At 43.8% G+C, this 23012-nt stretch overlaps 1 protein-coding gene across 1 annotated transcript in view; it reads right to left on the bottom strand.

Annotated features, from left to right (window-relative positions):
• Positions 1-23012, bottom strand: part of DPF3 (double PHD fingers 3) — a 161726-nt gene that overhangs the window by 76589 nt on the left and 62125 nt on the right. Inside the window, exons 2-3 of the mRNA XM_072864539.1 lie at positions 15128-15288; positions 9827-9934 (exon numbers count right to left, since the gene is read on the bottom strand). Of these exons, the coding sequence (XP_072720640.1) occupies positions 9827-9934; positions 15128-15288 (269 nt within the window). The remainder of the gene's footprint in view (positions 1-9826; positions 9935-15127; positions 15289-23012) is intronic.

The following is a 23012-nucleotide window of genomic DNA, read 5'->3' as shown; positions in this document are numbered from 1 at the left end:
AAATCCTTTTGCCGATGCGGCTTATTCTTTTCCAGGCATTGGTACCAGCTATACTAAGAAAAGTGCCAGGAGCTTTGCCAGCAAAGCTGTTCAGGTTGAGCTCCAGCTGCAAGACTCCTACAGGGCAGACGGCTTCCCGGCCGCCCCTCCCCTTTGCTGGAAAGCTGATGATTTGCACCCTGGGGGGAACGAATCTGCCGGGTTCCAGCATTTCCCCTGGTACTACCCCCTGGCACTTCCCCAGGGGTTCCCATACCCCTTCCTCCCGACAAGCCTTGAGGGAACTGCTTGGGCAACCCACTCCTCGGGCCCCCACACCTACTCGGGGAGTGCCGAAACACTCTTTCAAAGCCACCTTTTCCCTAAGAGGAGAATCTCATCCTCAGCTCACCTGCACTCCCCTCTTTTTAAGGTTCAATCTGTTTATTTCAGAAATAAGTAATCCTGATGGTTACTTACAAACATCGATGTTAACTTCATAGTAAGGGGATAAATCCCACAGTATTTTACCTCTCCAGTAGGAATAATACGTCTCCTAGAGACACGCTATTCACAGTCAGGCCTTGGCAGCTTAAGAGGCACATGCTGAAAAACCTCTTCCCAAAAACACATCCTAGCAGCCAGATGTAGGTCAAACACACAGTAGCCAAGAAAAGCGAAAGAGCAAAACAATGGGCTGGATAACACAGAAAGGGTGGCGGCACCACAAATAAGCTCCCTCGCAGCCCAGGTATTTCAAGCCAATGCCATCTCAGCTGCCCGAGCCCTCCAAGCTTTCCTCACATCCTGCAGATCGAGCCCCAGGAGATGACCTGCAGTCACACTGTAGAGGGTCTGAGTCGTTCATTAGCACAACCCATTCCTTCAATTTAATGGCCTACTTGTAGCGACCAAATAATTTTTCAAAACAGCCTGGCTCCAAAGTCACCGTAACTCCATTTTCACAAATATAATAAATAGAGCTGAGACTAAACACCGGTGGAAAAATCACCTCTAAGTGGCTGCATTGCTTCTGATATTACAACAGCCTCATATCTGTGGGTCGCTGCACATGCAGCCTACTTTCCCATTCTCAGGGACGACACCCGGAGAACTCAGAGAGATAAAGATTTAACAGTTTCCAAAATTGCCTTATCTTGTTCAGTTGCTACTTCTGCCTTAGCCTGATGACTAGAGCCAGAGGGATCTGGCTTCAATAGGCTTTTGATCAAAACCCAGAGAGGTTCCAAAGCCTGGTGGCTTCTTCATGCAGCTTTCTCCTAATTACACGAACTGGCTCAGCCACACAAGAACCAGGAGTAATCCCAGGTGATTCATACGAGCACTGGTAAAACTGTGCATATAAAATGCTTGCAGTGACCTGTTCCAGATCCCACAAATGAAAGAGAAACTATTTACACAAAGTTAATCCTGTAAATTCTAGCAGCATGACTGTGGAGTTAAGCAGCAGAAACAATGTTTTTGTTTTCCTGACTAGACTATTTATAGAATATTATTTGCTTTTCTAGAAATGAGTGTGTTTTAATTCCATACCCGCAAAATCATGAAATCCCATTTGGGGGAAAATACATATTCACTCACATCCTTGAACCTACTCCACTGGATTAGTTTAAGGATTTGCAGCTTATCACATGTAACAACACCCAGCAAGAACAGTGCAAGATTCGAAGGAGAAGTTGTCACAGCCCCAGCTGCCATGACTTACAGAAGACCAGCTCATCTGTGGCCAAAAAGAAGCAAGAAGAGTCACACTGTGCAAAACTTGAGGTATCTTTCCAACACTTACACTGCACAGCCAGCCTTGCGAAAACTGGCTCAACAGTTCACCTATGGTGAGTCTCTCTTATTTGTATATATGGGTGTGTAACAAATTACTTGTTTTTCATCACCATACTGGTACACATAAGCCCAGGTTTTGCTCCAGAGCTGGTACACTTTCATACCAGTTTTGCAAGGCTTCGTGCTGATGGCTAAAACATTTAATGCTGGCACTTTAAAGGCTTGGCAAGTGTCTTGCTTTATTCATATGTTCCTTTAAATAAAAAGGTCTCCCCTACCCCTCCCAAACTCTCTAAAAAGATTTATTAACTATCTGTTAAGCACTTATCTGAGATAGACAAATGAGATCAATGTTTTAGCACCTCCATTTTACACACTGAGAAGCTGAGAGAAAAAGAGATATTCCATCATCCCTGGTGCTGCGTAGTCCTGTACAAGGTACAGGCGCTGAAAGTACGTGATAGTGGGGCAAGACATTAAATGCAGAGGTTGGCACCTCTACTGCAGACTGGCAATGGGACAAAGATATTTCACTGCAGGACTTCTACATCATGATTCAGCAGCAGTGAATACATGCAGAAAGGGACAGGTTCTCTGGTATTCTTAGTGCCATGTAAGAAAAGGAAAGCAAACTTTATCTGGCCAGAGATTTGGACCAGCAAAAGTCCCTGTTGTAGGAACAATTTAAAGGGGGCGGATGAGATGCAATAGAGTCTGGTTAAATATGTGTGTAAAAGGAAGAAGCTGATTCACAAGGAGGTCCCACACTGCTGAGTTTTCTCTTGGTGACAGAAAGTCACTTTTTCTAAACCGAGTCATAGCTGGATGTGTAAGTGCCACAGAGCAGCAGCTCCTGCCTGTGGTGCCATGTCCTGCTGTGAACAATCTGAAGGCAAGATTAGTGGAGAATTGGAACCTACTGTTTTGATTCAGTAGCATTGATGGACTCATCTGTAAGCTGCAGGCTTAGCTGATGAATAAACACATACTTAAATTTAGGCCAACACTTAGGTTCTTTACTGGAGAAGAAGCCCAAAAGAGAAGGCCCGGCAGAAATCAGTATTTATTTTGGTATAAATAAAAGCTAGAGCTGGTAAAAAATGACTTTTCCTCCCATTTGCAAGAGGGGTTCCCAATTTGCTAGGAAGAAATGATAGGAAAAAAACAGTTTGGGTGTTTAGGGATTCCTACAGCCATGATGAATGTTTCCTTTTTCTTACACATTGAATTTTCCTAGCTAGCCCTAAAAAAAACTCAAACCAGAAAACTAACACCTTCCAGCATTCCTGCTCCCAGATTTGGATTCACAATATAAAGCTTCATTTTATTCCAAAGTGCTACAGAAATATGACATATAGGTACACGATAGACCAGCCTCAGGATTCAGCATGGCCAGCGTGCAGATGTGCACTGTAACACATCAAATGAGAACTGAAAATTTCGCACCCTCCCTGTCACAAAGAGTTAAATATTTTTTTGTTTTCTTCTACATGAGGTGCCAAAAATAAAGATTGATGGGAACAGGCGAAAATGAGATCTGCTCTAGCTCAACCAGAAACTACAGGATCCACGTGTAATCGCTCAGTAAAATTCTTTGACGTGGGTCATGCAGCTTCTTCAAGTATGAAGCTCGTCATCGTCCACACTCTGTGATGTTGAGTTATTTGACATTTGACCTAGTATTTGCCTAACACTTGACCTAAATACACTGCAGGGCTGTTGCTTTGGCACCACCCACCAAAATCAAATCCTGTTTCTAACAAATAATAATTTAAAAACAGGCTATTCCTGCCGCAGAAGAAAATCTCTTAAAAAGTTGACGCGTGGCGCAGGCTCGGTCCCTCTCCTACCCCAGTTTTACACCCACAGAGCTCCGTTCATTCCTGCGGAGGTAACTCCCGACCGGCTCCGGTTCGTGCGAACCGGGGCCAGGCCCTGCCCTGGCAAGCAACGCGCTACTCGCTGCTCCCTCTGCTGGCCCCGCAGCCCGGCCGGCGCCTGCGGGAGCCCGGGAACGGCAGCAGGCAGCCGCAGCACCCATCTCCCACCCGGCCACAAGGACACACCTGCCAGGGGAATCAGGCCGGCGAAAAGGAAAAAAAAAACCAAGCCAAAACACTAAAATCAGTGCTATTTTAAAGTGCTAAAGAATATACTAGAAAAGATGAGGAGAGTTCCTTTAAAAGCCAAAGTACTTCAGAATGCGGAAGTGCTTGAATAGAGAGCACATTCTGAAAAACGTTTTAATTTCGAGATTTTGGAGGGAAGACAGCAAAAGTCACGGAAGCTGGTAACAGGCTGTTGAACTCCATCTCATGTGAGGAATCTAGACCAAGCCATCAGAGAAGAAAAGTTGCTCCTGTCTGCTGGCTGTCGTGGCATATCTGCCCCCAATTTAGGTTTTGTGAAAGCAAATGTTTATAAAAGCCATGAACAACTAAAAAAACTAAAAGCAGCTCTACACAAAAGTATCTTTGGTAAATTCACATCTGCAGAAACCTGTCAGAAGCCTGAACAACCGATACATTGATGTTATAGCCCTCTTCAGGAATATTGTATCCAATTCATCTGAATTTTACAGAAGTACTCTTATTTGGCACCAGAGTTATTCTGCCAGTTTTGATCCTAAGGCAGTCTTAATGAATCTTAAAGAGGAGCCATAGGCAGGTTTCATAATATAACAGGAACCTAACCTTTAATCACAGAGAAGTTTCCATATATGTTAAATAGTAGCAAAACGTTTTGTTAAGAAAAAATGTGCCTTTCCTTACAGTGGTCATAGCAAAACAACACTGCTGTCTTGTAGTACTGAACAAGAACCAACGTGTGATTGTGTAGAAATTGTTCAAATCAAAAGTGAAACTAGCCAATATTAATTGGCCTATCTGAGAAAAATGATAAAGGGAAATTCTCATGGAATTAGTGTTTTGAATTATTTTTAGGCTCTAATATCTTTGGGTGACACTAGACATAGCAACCAGGGAAAGAAAAAAGAATATGGAACTCAGGAGAACTGAGCTCTTTCTGTGTTCTTGGGTTCGACTTCCAGCTCTACCACAAACCTCCAGTTAAACCTTCACACAAGTAGTTTACTATCTTTGTCACTCATTTCTCCATTTTGGAATCAAAGTACTTCCTTTACTATGTTTTGTATATTCGGACTGTAAGATCTGCTATAGTATACGACTATAGCGGAGAGTATAAGAAGCCTTCACAGCGATCCCCAGGATGGTGGTCTAACATGCTGCTTGAGTCTCTAGATGCTATCATGTAAGTGATACTAACACTAATTCTGTCCTTTGCTTTTTTAATTTCATCTTAACTTTATCTTGGTGAAGTGCCCCATCTTAAAGAGCACTGACCTCTACAGACATGCTGAGCATCTTCCACAAGAGTTGGGGGCACTCATCGCTTCCCAGAGAAAGACAGTACCTTGTACAATCAGACACAGTCTCTACAAGGTAAACTGAGATGGTTGAAAGAGATAATAGCTTATCTGTAATGATTCCATTCATTCATCCACAAGCACGCTCACATAGGTATATCCTATATGTCAGATTAAAAACAGATCAGGCATTGTTTAAGTGGCATCTAAAAATCTGCTATTGGTATTTGCCTCAAATAATTCTACCATGGTTCATCATAGCAAATAAAAAATACTTCTGTTTACTTTTACCTCTTCAACAGCTGGTAAAAAAAACCCCGCCATTTCTGTAGTTCAGCTGAACAGTAGACTGCCCAGAGATAAGTAACAGGACAGACACTAGCACAGGACACCAGCTCATTCTCACCAGAGTAGCAGCACACACAGACTCTACTCCACACCCTCCAAGTGGGTGGGAAGGCTGCCCACTGTGAGACCTCACTGTTGGCTTTCAGTCCAAAACCAAAAGGCAGCAGTGAACTGAGACAAAAGCTTTCCAGTCATATTCTTTACATTTACATAGCACGTGAAATGAAAGCTCTGTGTGTATGTATGTACATATCTATATTTAGCCATCTTGTAAAACTGAAGTAGGACACTACCAATTTAAATGCCACCAGAGTTTTTGGCCATACGCACCCTATCTGTTCTCATCTGCATAGCTGCAAAGCTTGGGTAATACCTGGCTGTCAGCAGGGTTTACTGTAGGTAATACCACTTCCACAATATTGATACCTGACCCAACACAGAATCATGATACCACCCAGAACCACAAAACCACTAAGTATATAGGACAAGGAGCAATTAAGATTTCAAGGGGCCTTGGGTGTAATCAGGGATATCTCTTCCATTTGTAACCCTCATCTTTCCAGCTGCTCTGATATTACTGAGGGCCAGAACCCTACTGCTTGCCTTCACGGCACCTGCAGTTCAAGGTGGTGGTAGGAGACTTGGAAATTCTCCTTCTTCTCCCATTCCTCTGGAAGAACAGGCTACCCAGCCCAGCCCAACTCTCTCCCTCACCTATTCCCAGACTCACAGACCTCCCATGCACAGAAGCTCTGCTCTGCTCTTGCTCTTGCACTGGACAGGAGAACAGCCAGCTGAGGAGTGAGTGTGGAAGCACGAGCTGCTTCCAGCCCTCCCACTGCTCCACGCTGAAGTGCTGTGCAAATACCACTGCCCAGTTCTGCAGAGAATCAGGTTTGCCCATACTTGGTTGAACAGAAGTCTAGTTTCATGAATTTTATGAGAATATTGACATCTAATAACTTTAGCACTCCGCACCTAGAAAATCACAGTATTAGCAACATGTCAATATATTGCCCATGACTGGGGATTTGCTTCAAATCTATACCACTGTTCATAGGAGTCTTGACTGCTACACTATAATGACTCATGTAACAGCTCATATCCATTACAACGATGAAAACTTGGCTGCACTTGAGCCGTAATACTTCGTTCTGATGATATGAATGTACCACTGAAAGGTGAAGACCAGCCGATGTGAAAATAAATGTCAGGAACACTTAGTGTAATTCCTAAAGGTCTGGTAATAATATTGACTGTATTGTCACTGAAGCAGTTATCATAAGTAAGTTTTGGCAATACTTTATTTCTACTGCATATCTATTGGACAGGCTACTGGATGGGATGGAGGATGCTTAGAAATAGTATTAACATGAACATTGCTAGACGCTTGATCGACCAACTTACTAGGGCACTCCATGCATGTAAGTCTGAGTACAGTGGCAGAGGAAAACAGACATCTAAAGGCTGCATCAGCAACACCTATTCCAGTATTCTGATCTTTACAACTTTGGCTGTAACTATTCTTAAAACCAAACACTTCCAACTGAAACCAAATAAAAGCAACAGACCAGGACAATAAAAGTAAATGTTCTATTAAGAAGCAAGCAGCAACTGACCCCAAGAAAAACACTATAGTGCACTTGCATTTTACAAAAACCAGGAGACTGTTGGAACATGATTGTTTTCTTCATTAGGTTTTGGTATCACCAAATATGAAACTCTCACTCACTGAGCTGGGCCATGCACTACCTAAACCTGCAAGGTACCAACACTGCAAAAGTAGGTTGTAACTATAAATACTATGTTATTACTAAATGATTTATTATACCATTGAACTGCTAGCAAGACAATAGCTTGACTCTACTTACTGACCAGCTATTGAATTGGTTTACTGACCAAAACAAAAATCCTAGGTCTATGTATCTCCCAAGTTATGTAGAACTCTTGAACTTCTGGATATGACTTATTGCTATAATGAGCCACTCCGAAAGCCCAGATGCAGTCCAAGCAAGTATTCACACACCCTGATGCTGATCCCATTGACTGCTGGATTGACAGCTTTTGGAGCTAAGATCACCTTCAGTGTTTGTTATAGTGGCAGTCTCACTAGAAGTACTTCTAAACAGTTAACAAATGTAAAACATAATAAAACTATGGTTTAGCCCTAATTTGGCATTGTAGAATTGCATTGCTTGCATATGTTATATAACATATAACCAATTCAACAGTCTCCTATACAAAAATCAGCTACTCGCATATTAACCCAGCACAAGCACTCTCTAGCTGAGAACAGCTCTAAGCCATGACTAGGATGTCCAAGCCCTAGGTGGAGTGAAACTATGGAACATTTAGATTAGATTTCTTCCATATTTATTTTAGATGTCCTACAGTTGTCATCTCTGTGCATCTTAAGGGATCTTAAATTGCCACATCTTTGCCCCACACAATCATCTAATGTTTAACTGAGGAATGAAGAGGTCAGCATAAGGTAGCTTCCTAGGTTCAGCATTAGGCTTTACCACAGTGTCCCGCTCCAAAACATACAGTATTTCTGCTGTCCATGTTGAAAATAAATTACACTATCTTCTTCTCAAATTGTCAAAAGATACCTTTAAATGGAGATCCAATGTTTTCCATAGGTTTTATACTTTTAAATCAGAGAAGGGAAAAATCCCTTTTTTGCCTAGTGAGTCTATTCTGGATATGCACAGATGGAGTGAAATTATTTTGTGGTGTAACTGATAAGGAAAGTTAATCACTAGATAGAAATTGGTTGGAAAATAGATTTAAATGGCAGAGCGATATAACTTGCCTTATTTGGCTGCCACCGGCAATGCAACAAAAGTAGCACTCCTGAGATGCAGAAGAGATGTTTATAGTAGGGAAAACAACACAGAGACAGACATGCTGAGGTCTCTTTATCTGATAACTTTGTGGTAATTGCCTTTCATGCCCTGTGGCATGCAGGATGCACTAATTTGGCATTCAGTGAGTACAGCAAAGAAACATAACGCAAACAAAGAAGAGTCAAAATCTACACTACTGCTTTACCTTCCTAAATTACCAAGGCACAGCAGTGTTTGCATCATCACAAAGTCTGAGTCCTCTTCATAGAGTCCAGTCTCATTTCCATCAGTGTAACCTGACTGATTTCACCAGTTCTTTCTGGTCAGCTCTGCTGTAAGGTCTGGTTCTATTTGCTGGCTGAGATTTTGCCCTTGGTTTGAACCCCAGCTTAGTGGCTACAGGCATTTCTTCCTCTTAGTCAGCTGTCTGCTGACATCTCCTGTATTGAAGGTAGGGAACCTTCAAAAACTGTTTCTACCAAAATCAACATAAATTTTGCCTCTGATTTTACTGGGTTTAGAACTCGTCTCTATCACCTCTTCCTCTCCCTTCACCAACTACTGCAGAGAAGCAAAGTCATCAGTATTGCTGGGCATAGCTGAGTTCCCAGACACCTTCTTCTGTTAAACAGGCTTTTAAATATTCTTAATTTACATTTTGGGGTTTTCTCCTGTACTTTTTATACTGGCAGTGTTTCGCCTCTTAAAAACCACACACAGCTGTGAGTACGTGTGTTCCCTCTTTCTCATAATAGCTGACCTCAAAGACAGCAAGCCTTTATTACTAACTGCAGGGAAGAATACACAACAGTATGCTCTACCTGACACAGCTGTAGCTCCTCTGCATCTGCTTTACAGTCACTCATTCAGCATCCAGACTCATCGCTTCACATAGTTTAATTGTGAGGGAAGAGTACCAAGGACAACGAGAACAAAAGAAGAATGGACTAAGGTACACATACAGGCATACACACATATACAAATGTGGCATATGCTCACTAATTTTTATTATTTGCTGTTTATAATCTGGTCACACCCTTGGTCCCCAGCCCTATTATGAAAAATCTTATCAGTGTACTGTTCCATGCACACAGCGGTCTTTTTCACAAAGATTAGGCAGCAGATGCCAGAGTGAGATTTTGTATTAATAACACACTGAGGCAATAATTAGTAATACATTGATTCTTTACATCCTTATGAATTTGCTAATAGAGGCCAGGATTCACCCCTACGGAAGGTAAATTCAGCTCCTATTGCATTCAGTACAAGTTGTACACATTTCTGCAAGGGATGAGTTGAGTGCAGAGGGTTTGGTGGTTATTGTTTCAGCAAATCAAGTAAGATGTAACAGATGCAAAGAGAAATGGTTGGAGAGGGGCAAAGATAAAGTCCAAGGTCTAAATGCCAGGTTTGCATGTATGCCAGCTGCTCTGCAGCACAGAGAGAGAGGCAAACAAATACTTACCAGGTTTAATTTCCAGCAGCTTCAGCCTGGAATCCTCAGGGGGATGCAAACGCCTTTTTTTGCGCCAGCAACGTGCTGGGTACGTGTACAGCTGACCTGGGGCCAGGCCTAAAGATTAAAGGCAAAAAATAAATATAATCACATTTCAGTTTGTAAACCACAAGCACTGTCTCTAGCATCTTTGTTCTTGCCCTTCCAGCATCTCCTTGTTGGAGGGTTCAATCCTGCAAATCGTGAGGCAGAACTACACACCCAAGGCATCCAGTGCTCCTGAGGCTCCTCAGCACCTCTTGGGATCAGGCCGACAGAGAATCTAGGTCTCACTTATACACTTCACTCAGCTCACTGAAACCAGAGCTGCACATAAATAATTTGTGATTTCTTCAGGGTAAATAGAATTTCAGACTCTCCTGGGTCACAGGGGTGATGCCTCCTCCACGGGCAGAGAAAGCCCCTTAGGAGAGAAGAGATGAAGTTCCAACATGCAAATCGTAAGGCCCTGATGCATAGAGCAACTCAGGAAATGTGTGTCTTTCAGGTGGGAGCAAACCAAGATCCTTGAGGTCTGGCTATTTGGACTCTCTGTTTTTGCTTAAATTCTGGACTTTTGTTTCAAGACAGATTCTTCATTCTGGTTATTACCTCCTCATGCCAACGTCCTGAATGAGGGAGGAGATACAGCAGTAATGTTTATATTACTGCATGCTCCATTGAATCACAGTTGGCATCGCTGGCTTCTGAGCTGCCCTGGCTCTCCTGGCAGACACCCCTTAGCCAACGTTCAAGCTATGCTTTGCTCTCTTGTATTCAGAACACAGCAGGGCTTCGTGAATGCATCGCTACTACGGGCACAGAATCAGGCTGCCAAGTGCTTCAAAGTATCCTTAACTGCCCCAGATACTCATGACACACAGAAATACCCAGCAAGATACAGAAAAGTTGGAAGAATGTCTTTCTCTCCCCTGCTTCCCCTGCCCTCTCTATCCACCAGTTCTGCTTTGGCTCTTCTGTCCTTCTGCTGTCACTGTTAGTATTGAAGGGGCTACAGAGCGCAGCTGCAATTCCAGACTCATTGCCCTTAGAAAACAGGTAAGACCACATAAGAGAGAGGACAGGAGTGGTGTTATCATATCTGAAACTGTAACAACAGTGAACAGCTGGACAACCTGAAGGCAGTGCCAACAGCTTGAGGGCAGCAGGATGGTCTAAGAGTTCTCAGCTATCCCTTCTGAAGCAGCCAGGAAACTGGAACAAAACTGGGAACAAAACTGACTCGCTGAACCAAATGAGGATAATGAAAAAAAAATATCCTGTTACTTGGGGGGGGGAAGGGGAGACACAATAAAATTATTCACCTCAAGAATGGTGGGCTTTCCAAGAATGGGCTAATCAAACTCTGGAAGTGAAGCCTAAGCTCCTGGTTTGAAATATTTCAACTGTTGGGAATGCCAGTTCAGACCCCAGCACTTTCCACCTACTTCCAAGGCCTTGGTGCATAAACAGAGCATCTACAGCACACTGCCTGGTTATGGCCGAGCGATGGAGTATTCGCAGAGATCCTGGCTGTTCCAGGGCACAGAGTGCTACTGAACTGGGGCTTTTCATATGCTTTTTTGCTTCACAGCTTGCTGGGCATTATGCCCACCCAAGAAGGACAATTTCAGAGCGGGGCACTTGGGACTGGTTTGGAAATAAAAATGTGAATAACTAGCAATTCTACAGTGTTTGGACACACTTCTTCATGGCACTTTGCAAACATTAACCACTGCAAACAATTGCTATTATGATGAGGTGGATTGTGCCTGGCTCTGATGTGAGTCATTAAAGAGGTGGAGGCAAGAAGCCTCACCCTTTCACAGCAGGTCCTGTGCAAGAACTCGCTCACAACATTGAAATGGCAGTTGCTAGACCAAAGCAATAGGACAGAGGATCAGCCCTCCATTGCACAGGCCTCCACAGAGGAGTAATTTGAATGACATAAGCACCACGGCTTTGAGCATTTGTCCCGGACAGAGAGGAGCAAGGATCTACTGCAGTTTTGAGGGAGTATCTGTTAATGTGGGTTCAATTATTGAGTGGTCTTATATGAATCAGCAGTTCTGGATTCAGCCAGGACAGTGAAAGCCAACCAGAAATGCTGAAAGCCCAACAAGAAACAAAGCAGGTACCCTTGAAAAGACAGAGGTGGGAAAGCCTCTTCCCTAGAGGACATACAGCCCATGCTAGGTGGCAGATAGATCAATAGGAGATGGATGATCCAACATCCATCTCTGCACCCCTTGAGGTAAGCTCTCTGTTCCTATTCACAATACCCTTGCTCATTAATACACGGCCATCTAATGAACTTAAAATATATACCAGACCTTCACTTGAGCCAAACCCATCAAATGCTACCTTCAGTTCTCCACCCTGACCCCCATCTGTCACTGTGCTGGCTCACATGAAGTGTAGATCTTTGATTGTTTACACAAAGGAGGGGCAGCAAGGAAAGGGTCAGTTCTGAACACTTTGAATCTAGCCCCTCCACAGTCAATCTTGCAGTGCATATGGAAATAATGCATATACAGGTCTCGCTGTCTTCAGTCGTGGCTCAGTTGTCTCTCTCTCTGGTGCCTTATAGGGCAACCAGAGAAGGTTCCAACCATTTGCTTATAGAGGAAATAGCAGAACCTGCAGTGAGTTATGTTGTTTATCTCATTAGTGTAGGAGAGTCATAACTCTAAGCTCCTGTGAAAGGCCGGGGGGGGAGGAGGGGAAAAGAAGGAGGGAGTTATGTGCAGTATTGTGTGAAATTAACCCTGAACTGTTTATCATGAGATGCAGTTTTCTGACTCCTTTAACAAAGAGGACAGCAAGAAACCAGGTTAATATGCTGAGATCCTGACTCTCCTCTCTGTTTTTCAAGCCCTCTGTAAGTGAAAAGAGGTCCTGGAGCTTTGCCATTTGTCTTTATACAGTGTTTCAGGTTAGGGATAGTAAATGGCAGCGAATACAGCACACAAGACAGACACTAGGGCGGCTGGCAGAGAATTTTCAGAGCCCTTCAGTATGGGCATAAGTGCATTGTGTATAGCCTGAAAACAGGCATGCTAAAACTGTAGAGGGATGCTTTGACCCAACATAATGCTACAAGAAACAGATGATGCAAAGAGACCCAAGGGAGCACTAAATGGGCTAATAAAAATAAAGAAAGAAGAGAGCAAATATGGGGGGGAGGGCTGCTTCATTTCGCACTGATTATTCTAATTCAGAATAACAAAGGCACCAGATTTGGTGGCTGATGCAGATGCAGGAGGCTTGTTTCACTTAAGACTCTCTGTGAAGAATGTTCCACCATTAGTCCCCCCTGCAGCCCTGCAGGAGAAATGACACTGATCCTCTTTTGCAGGATAAGCTGCCAAACAGTTCGCTATCAGAAGTAAGGACAGAAAGATTTGCACAGTGAATTTGCTCAAGGTAGTCCAGAGAGCTTGTGGCTGAGAAAGGCAAAGTGTTAAGACCTCTTGGTTCCTGGTGTGATGCCCTAACACTGTTATGATGACTTCTTCTGTAAGTGTGGAGACACCAATGAGATCCATACAAGACTACCTATGCCTGTCTTTGTAGCAGATGCTCTTGCCAAAACATTACTTGTGGATATAGTGGATGTATACCCACTTATGACTGCATTCAAAAGGATAAAAATAGCAGCACCTTACTCATAACCAGATGCTACAAGAACAGAAATTCCTTGGGTAAACAGATTAGCAAAAACAAAGGAAAGCTAGTTTTGCCAAAGCATAATCTCTTAGGAATGGGGAATTTTCAGCTGAAACAAAAACCCAACTGTGGTCATGAAGCAACCTACAAAAGAAGGGTTAGCCCAGAACCTGAGACAACTCTCAGCTTGTAAACCACATTCAGCAGTCCCAGATTACCCCAGTAGTTTTGGCAGCTGAAACATTCTCAGGGTATTTTTAATGCTGGCAAAACACCTGTTGTCTCCTGCACCAGAAGTGCATTTTACTATAGAAAATGGTGGTGCATTCTACCTGCACCACCAGTGCATTTTACTATAGAAAGAGTTTTCTGATAGTACTGCAAGACATTACTAAATCTACTTTGGATAACTTAGGAATAGGAGCAGTGCAAGGATCCTTCCCTCAGTATATCCTAGGAAAGGGAGAGAAAAAGTTTCAGCTAAGCACTCTTCAGAGGCGGCAATTGCTTACTTAGTCTGCCTCCAGGAGGGGAGGGAAATATCCTATGTGTTCCTCCCACTGCACCTCCTGCAAACTGGCCAGTGGAGGAGATAAGAGCAGGCTGCACCTTCTCATAATTCCAGATCTGGAGTTTTGGGTTTTTTTTCATTATGGTTTACAGGAACTGGCATGTGTATGTGCACACATGTGCATGTCATGCTTCCGGTGCCCATGCACCCTAGCCCCGTCCCTGCCTGCATTCTCTGGTCTGCACTGAACAAAACAAAAAAATACAAACCCAGTTTGGAGCTGTCAAAAAATCTGTTCCCTGAGCTAATGGTGGGTCAGATACTGAGCCATGCTCTAGAAAAATTCCCCCTGGGGTTCTGGAGGACTTCTGCCTGAGTGACATCTCCAGTCTTTGAACTGGTGACTGTCCTTTGCCTTTCAAACAAAGATTTCAGACGGATTTACTCTAACAAAGGAAAGACTGACCAAAGTCTACAAAAATAACAGTGCTCTTTTCCCTTGAGCTTCACTGAGCTTTGGAACAGGCATTAGCCAAAGCTCTTTAAGGACATATACCAACTTCTTTCTGCACCTGAGAAAACTGCAGCTTCAGAACTGATATCCAAGTAACTTGTCCAAAGCAGAACTAGGACTTATAGGTGTATTTCTAACCATGAGAACAATGTTCATTCCAATAACTGGACTCTCCTATATTTTACCTCGGCTCTATATCCTTCCCAATATAATTCCTTGTTTTCAGCATTCACCTGAGAAACTCCCACCTCCACCTCTCCACCCTGAAGATAATTCCAGTCCTGCTTAGAGTAGAGCATTGTGTCTTCTGCTACAGACTGGGATCAATAGCATTAAAAGAGCTACAATGATGCGGCCTTAGAAGCTACCTTGTCAGGCACTTCTTTGGGTAGAGAGAGAATAATTAGGATGAACTCTGCAGTTACCAAAGGAAATCCCCTGCAGGCACAGAGGTTTAGGCAGCTTCTCTTCCGTGTGGCCTGTAGCGGGTTTGAGCTCCTATTAATTAAACCCCATGAGGGCTCAGTGGCCAGCCCTCCATACATGCACAGGCATACACAGACACAACACTACCAACCTGGTCCCCTGTGCCTCTTCTCCATCCAGATGTAGCAGTTGTTCTGAGCTACCCCAGTTTGCGAATCCAGGAAGGGAAGGCGGACGCTTCGCTCAGCACACAGGCGAGAGTTGTAGCTGCGACAGTGCTCAATTGCTTCTTTGTAGAACTGGTCCCCAAGTCTGCCAAAAGAGACAGGGCAGAGAGTAAGAAAGATTGTGCTGCCCCTCAGACAAGACTAGGAAAAAGGGGACATAAGGTTGGTTTAAAAATGGACAGGCAGAAAAACTTTCCCTGAACACATGCAAAGCTTGCTGACACGAGACACTGCTGAAGCAGATCATGCAGAAAGTGCCACCAAAGATCAGACTCTCAGGAACTGGACACGGATCTTTTCAGTAGTGGCATAGCTGCTGAATAAGCAAATGATGCAACCACACTGGCCCATGACCCTGGGTCAGGCAACATATACACCACGGTGAACTCATTCTATTGTTTCTCTTCCCCCATAGTTTGTCCAGCCAATTCAGCAAACCAGTCATTTCAATCCTATGTTACAGCAACTCCTGCAGTATATTTTGAGCAACCAGAAAGCCAGCCAACTTTAGCACAACTTCACTCCAGCATTTCTAGTGTCAGAGAGCCCATAAGAGCAAAGGACATAGTCCTCATATTGTGTGCTTCTGAGGCATGAAAACACACCCCTTAACAACTAGGGCCATGTCTGCAATGGTCAGACTAGACATTTTGTCATAACCCTTCCAGAGTTTTCCACAGTCAAGCCTGAGGCACCAACAGCAGCAGGCTACAACAGCAACCGGTAAGATCCAGCACGGCAAATGCTGCTTTCCTCTGGAGCCCAGTGGGAGGAACAGTTCTAAAGACAATGTCACTTATTTCATAAATAACTATTTGTTCAAAAATTCTGTAGAATCTTCATCTTCCCTTGAGAAAGGTTTAAAAACTCTGCCTGCTGGAGATTACCAAAATCCTCCCTCCAAATTTTTCTAAACAGGGAAAAGCATCAAAGTAAAGCTACCCTGAGGACACAAAGCAGCTGTCATGCTGGAGCATTGCAAAGTAGGTGGGCCACACTGCTGAACCTCATTCTTGATCTATTGTCAAGGTGAAATTCAGTCGTGACATGAATAGCTAGGAAAGCTACCCATTAGGGGTAAGTTCATTAGAAAATAGGAGTAGAGTGATACATAGCATAACTTGCTCTGACTCTGATATTCATTAGTGTGCAAAGAGAGTATAGCATGCACAGCAAGGGAGCCGAAGGGATGCGTGCACAGAGATAAAAGAGGCTCCCTTTCCTGTTCTATTAGTTGTTTTCCCTGCCACCCTCTTCCGTAGGCACAATTGGCATTTTAAAAGTATACTCCTTTTGCACACCTCTGAATGTCAAATCGGTGCAAATTGCTCTGTTTTACCATCTGTGTCTTTCTTCTGACTCACGTCTTTTAAGTCACTCCTCGGTTGCACCTTACGACTTCCATGGGAGCCATACTCTTTTCCCCTGGGCAGTACTGGCGCAATATCCTCTCGCTGACAGGGTCCAACAGCAGAGGCTCAGGGAAGAACACAAGAGCAGGGCAAATACAGAGGGAGGCACCTCTGGTTCTCCCTTCTCACTTCTGATGATCAGAACTTAACTTCCCCAAGTCTCAGGTTACCCAGTGGTGGGGATATTACGTTTAACAGACCTTGATGAATCTTTCTTCTGTGAATTTATCCAACCAACTCTTCAACCTACTTATCTTTTTCATACCTAAAACGTTGTGGGGCGATGAGTTCCACAGCTGAAATATGATTCATGTGAAAAAAGCATTTCCTGATGCTTGTTTTAAGCCATATCTCAATTATTTACAATTACAAGTCCATAAGTCTCTCACAAGGCTTCCACCAGGTCATTTCTCTAATGGGCAGGGGGTATCCAGTACGCTGAGCCCCTGGATGTGGAACGAGCACTGTGCCTGGATGCTGGAGCCCACCAGCTTCCTGCTGCCCTCTGCCACTCTGACTTCAGCCGCTGCATTTCAGAGTGTCCTCAAGGGAGACAAGAGGGCAGTCCTCCAAAAGCAGGAATTGCACACAGGAGTCAGTAGCACATCCTTTGGCTACAGAGACTTTCTAAGGGTTGTTCAGCGGTGTCGTGCAGCATTAAATGTCTGTGTGAATGTGGTGCCTCACAGCCCTGTCCACCCCCCGCTGACCACCAGCTCCTGGGCAGCAGCCAGTGCGGGGACCTTTGCAGGGCAGCTGAAGGAGAGAGCTCTCTGGACTGTACAAGCGAGTGGAGGGCAGAGCCATGGGCAGAGCGTGTACAGCAGGATCCCTCTGGACACCGAATCCCCCGCAATGACCTCAAACCTCTTTTTCCATAAAAAGGCAGGGGGGAGGGAAGGGGAGCAGAGGAGAAAGGAAAAGATAAGCTGCACTACTATACAAAGAATGTGACTAGGAAGAAATGAAAGCTTATTAAAAGCTGTAATTAAAGTTGTACACTTGTGTAATCAAAGTCAGTAACAAGGAGACTCCAGTTGATCAAAGATTAACAGCTCTTTCCACAAACACTTGAGCTTCCACAGAGCTATGTCAGATTCCCCCTATATTGAGCCAGGGATGCTCACTAACTCCAAGGAGTTTACTGGAAGAGCACAACTGTGTGACAACAAACTGCCACCACTGCATAGGTTTTCTTTATGCTAAAAATTACTCCAGTCATTAGAATATGCACACCACAAAGCATCTGCATGAACAAAACCAGTACATCTCAGCAACCCAAATAAAGGATCTGGCTGGAGATGACCTCAGTGTCCACCTTCTTCTAAGACTGAAAATAACTATAAATCTTAGAATGTTAAATATTTGGCTTTAAATGACACTGTCAAGTACGGTGTAAGATTAAATTTCGGATTTTTCTAAGAGGGAGAAAAGGGGTTTTGAGATCCTAATGGCAGATAAGCTACCAAGTTAATGGGTCAAATTCACTCTTGACACAATCTTGTAGTCTAGCTGTTTCATTATATTTATTTTAAAGATTTTAAATATGCATCTTTTGCCTTAAAGAAAAATAATAATTTAGGAGAAGCATTTAGTCACTTCCATACTTTAAGAAAGCTTGCCTTGGCTCCACTACAGCAAGCATGATCAAAAACCCCAGCCCCTAAGTATTAACTGGAAAGATATTCAGATACTGGGACCTTGAGGACTTGCCCTGATGGAATTTTAAAAAGTGACAAATAATCAAATATAGGAAAGTAAAGAAACAGTATTTCCTTGTGACAGTCATATCTCTGGAAAACAGCTTCCCTGCAATTACTTTTGGGTGGTTGGTTGTTTCGTTTTACCATTAGTCTTCACTAGATTGACTCTGACTCGTTCCAAATTTCAGTTAGTTTTTTCTAAGGAACTTTAAACTTAGACATATTTTTTTCTTTGTTTTCAGTGCTACATATCTAAAGACAGCATATTTTATCTTACACAGGAAAACCAGAAAGTATTATTAGAATTGGGGCAAAAAAGGGAAAGTATGGTCCTATTATGCTCATCACTGTGGAGTCATGGAGGTGGGACAAATGCCAGCCCCCTCCCAGGAGGTTTATAATGGAGCTGGAGAATAGACAAGGGCGGGAATAAGGCTGGAGAGTACATGAGCTCAAATGAAACTCAAACAGATCGGCTGAGTTTGAGCAAGTAAGATACATGAAGAGAAAAAAATAAACGGACAACATTAATAATAAAAAGTGTATCACATGTCAGAAAGATTAATTATCTGATGTTACATGCTTCATAGTTTTCCCAAGCTGTGTTGCTATGGAAGACTTACACTTCATCTCCTGAAAAAATATCTGTAAAAACTATGGGGAATTTCTGCATTATTTTTATGAAAAGTATGCGTGAGTCAGTGCTGTGCTGTGATTGACTGCAAGGGTCGATTCTTCCCTTTGGACACGGGAGTGAAAGGTCACACAGGCTTGTCTAGATTGATATTAATGACACAAAATCATCAGCATATGCATAGATTTCAAAGATGCTGAGGAAAAAAATCAAGGAGCAGACATGAACAACTGCTGGCCAAGGAAGGCAAATCATACTGAAAGCAGCATAACTGGAAATACAGAATAAAGTTGTCAGCACACTGTGAAAAGCACACAGCCCCTCAGTGCAGGGCCACAGGTGAAATCCCAGATGCTTGGGACAGGCAAGCCGGTGACACTGCCGCCATACACGCAGGCTTTGCATTTACATTCCAGCCTAAGGACACTAAAATAACCTGGTTCTGGCTGACTAATAAAAGCTCGCTGGCTTGGAAAAGAACAACCTATGCTACTACAATCTTCTGAAAGGCTGCATAGGACGGATATATGTCTAGTAGGAGTTAGGGGCTCTTTTTTGGTGAAAAAGGGCCGGACCGAAACTAAACAGCAGGCTCGGAGCAGCAGAAGCACAGCGTGAACGGGGAGGTGAGCACTCTGAAAGCACCACCAGCCCCATGGGTCCTGGGAGAGTGATGTGAGGCTGGTGCAATTCTATGCAGCCTTGCAGGTAGTCACTGGCATGAGAGCATACACCAGGATGGAGAATCAGACCTTGTGACTTTCATGAGATCACTGTCCTTTTAAGCGTTAAGAAACTGAGGTTTTCCATCATGGAATCAGGTCAGCTAATAACGAAGTCAGCAAAGAACAACGCTTCCCTTCTCTCAACCTTTGCCTGCCTGCTCTAACTAGACCATAAGTTTTCTGAGCAGACTCCGACCTACTACTTTTCTGTACAGTACCTAGTGCCATGACTCGTCTGTCTAGGCATGCCTTAAACAAAAAAACCAACAAGAACTGGCCTGGTTTATAAGCCCGTAAGTTAGCAACAAGGACCAAGAGCCTGGCTTCACTCCAGCTGCTTCAGGACGTTCATTTCTCTCCTGACAAGGGATCCTGGTGGGCCCTGAAAGCAGCAGAGCAGCTCTCCACTGCTACTTTCCAGCCCATTCTGCAAAGTGCCAGCTATTCAAGTGCACTACACCTTTTACAAAAGCTACAAAAGGGACAGAATCTAGCACACCCCTCCTGCAGTGCCTATCACATTTCAGGTTAGGATCCAGAGAAGGAGAGCACTCACTGAAGACATGTAACCAGCCAAGCTCAACCATGATTACAGGCCCACATCACCCCTGGAAAATGTATGACAAAGAACCAGTCCTCCTTAAGCGCAGCTCTTAAATTCCCACCAGATCCTTTGAGTATGAATCCAGATTGTCTCCAGTTCCTGAGGCCAGGCCCCTTTCTAGTCATTTCCCTCTAAACCCATGCTCACTACATGACTAGGCAAGTAAAAAGCTGATAGCACAGAAAGAAATGACTAATCATGTAACAGAAAGCAACAGACTTTTCCTTCTGAAGTTTGCAATGGTCCCCAGCCATGATAAAAAATGTGGGACTTGCTCTCCTCAAGACTATGCAGTTTTCATTTACTATACCTTTAGCCTTTAGTCTTATATTTCAGATCATTTGATACTGTGAGGAACACTGAGGACAACTGAAAAAGACATTTTAAATCAGAAATTGTTCTTCAGCAGCCCTGCCATCCAGTTTCAAACTGAGAAGTGGTGGGAAACAAGTGATGCAATGCGGCTTCAGAAAATACTCTGCACTCTCCTTTTGGAGGCATTCATGAATGAGTCTGGAAATGAAGCACCAGTGGGGTCTGGGCCCCACTGGTGCCCAGTCCCCACACAAAGATGGACAGAGACTAAGAAAAGTCTTTGTCCATCACAAAGATGGACAGAGACTAAGAAATCATGCAGATGCTATCTGAGCTATCAGCTGCCTGCAACACTGCAGACCAAGAGGTACAGCTTGACCAACCACATGTCTTGGCTAGTGCTGAGAGAACTGCACTGAGCTGGCTACACTCGTTCCTTTCCAGCAGATCCCAGGAGGCCCCTGACAGGCGGCTGCTCCTCCTCTCCATGAGCCTTGACATGAAGAATGCCACAGGGCTCAATTCTTCCACCACTTCTATTTAATATCTATGCAAAACCTCCAGGGAATATGATGAAGTATAAGGGCAGCAATGCCAGCCATTACGTTGATGACACGCAGCTTTATGTATCTTTTCCCCCCTCACACAGAAAGCACTCTCCAAAATCTCTCAGTGTTGAAAGCAAGGGTGTCATGGCTGGCAGAGGCTGAAGTCAGAAGAGATAGTAGTGAGGCTGGCTGGAAGTGGGAAACATTACAAACTATGAGCTAACGTTGTTTATGATTCAAAGACAGACACTAATGTGGACAATCTAACAGACACAATCATCAAAAGGCCTTCCTCTCTCTCTCTTTCTCTCTCTCCAGTCAGCATAATTCTCTTTTCAAGCAGTGGTCTGGCCATGCTCATGTGTGTTTTTCACATCTGGGCTAGCCTACTACAACTCTCTACCTTAGACTAGATAAGCAACAAAGACAGAGCTAGCTGCAAAACTGTGGTACCTACCCTATCACAAAGCAAGCCAAAGAGATCAGTAGTCCTCAGCCTGTCCTCATGCCTTTTCCTCATACACTCTGAAATACCACTGGTTTTCACAAAGGGCACAGTGAGCTAAGGTCAAGCCACTTGAACAGCTGCTTCTCCTTTCTAGACCCAGAACAGCAGATGCAACTGGAAACCTGTGCTTAAGAGAGCCCAGTATCACCAGACTCCTGCACTGCCTTCGGACAGCAGACCCCCAGCTCCAGAGCATCTTCCCGGAAGAGATAAAGAATTCTGCTCTGCTCATCTTCACATTACATTGCAAGATGCTAACACAACATTCATCAAAAGATCCAAGCAAAACAAAATATGACATATTCAAGAGTATCAGACCACTATTGAGCATTAAACAACAAAGGACCGGCTGGGCCCCTCCTTTGGCTGTACGCTTTGGAAATTCTAGTCTATAGACAGCTCCTAAATGCTACAATCATGCACCCTTTGCAACTGCAGAGAGGCAGGATACAGACACTCAACAGAAACACAGAATGGCTTTCCTGACGTTAGGTGAAGCGTAAGAGATTGCTCAAAATCCTACCACAAACTCCGAGGGCAAGCCAGAAAGTGCAGGAATGTGCAGATTCAGTTTTCTCATAACGGTCAGTTGCATCTGTCCCTGCACGACATCTTCTAATGATGTAAGGGGTGTGAACGTGAGCAAAGGCAAAACAGGATTTCCAGATGGGCTACAGAATGACTCAAACTTTCTGGGCTTTCAGTTTTTTAACATAAACTTGGCAGCTTTGTAAAGACCCACAAACACATGTCTATGCTAGACTCTCCAAGAGCCAGAGTCATTGAGACATCTATTTCATTTCTATACATATTGAATAATTTCACCTGATGCACAAAGAGAGGCCTGTATAACTTTCCCCAGCATGGGAGTCAGGGGAAAAAAAAGGGCTAGCAGAACTGTTTCAGTAGTAGATAGAGCACACAAATCAGACCACAAAGCAGTATGCAGTTGCAAGCAGAGACAGTGTTGCTGGAGCAGCAAAGATTGAATGGTAAATGAAAGGAAAGGCTTGCAAGGAGAGTTAATGCCTTTTATTGGAAGAACTCATACAGCTTGGTCAAAACAGACAAGCTTTCAAGCATTTGTTCAAAAGTACTGTGCCAGGTGCATAGGCTGTATGTGGTGCAAGAGATTAAGAGCCATCAGAGAGCTGATGACAAGTTCCTGAGTCAGCACTGGCACAGCCCAGATGTTACAGCAGTCAAGGAGATGCCCTGAGCTACGAGACTAGGTTGAATCCTCGATCAGTGAAAGAGCAATGTAGATTTTCCAGCACCCTCCTCTGAGCACCCAGTATTAGCCCATCCCCTTACAATTTGGGGAAAATTGACCTGATTAGCCCCATCCTCACAAGTATTG

Source organism: Ciconia boyciana, chromosome 6, assembly GCF_034638445.1.
Source record: "Ciconia boyciana chromosome 6, ASM3463844v1, whole genome shotgun sequence".
In the NCBI taxonomy this organism is placed as follows: Eukaryota; Metazoa; Chordata; class Aves; order Ciconiiformes; family Ciconiidae; genus Ciconia; species Ciconia boyciana.
This window is presented reverse-complemented; position numbering and strand designations above follow the sequence as displayed.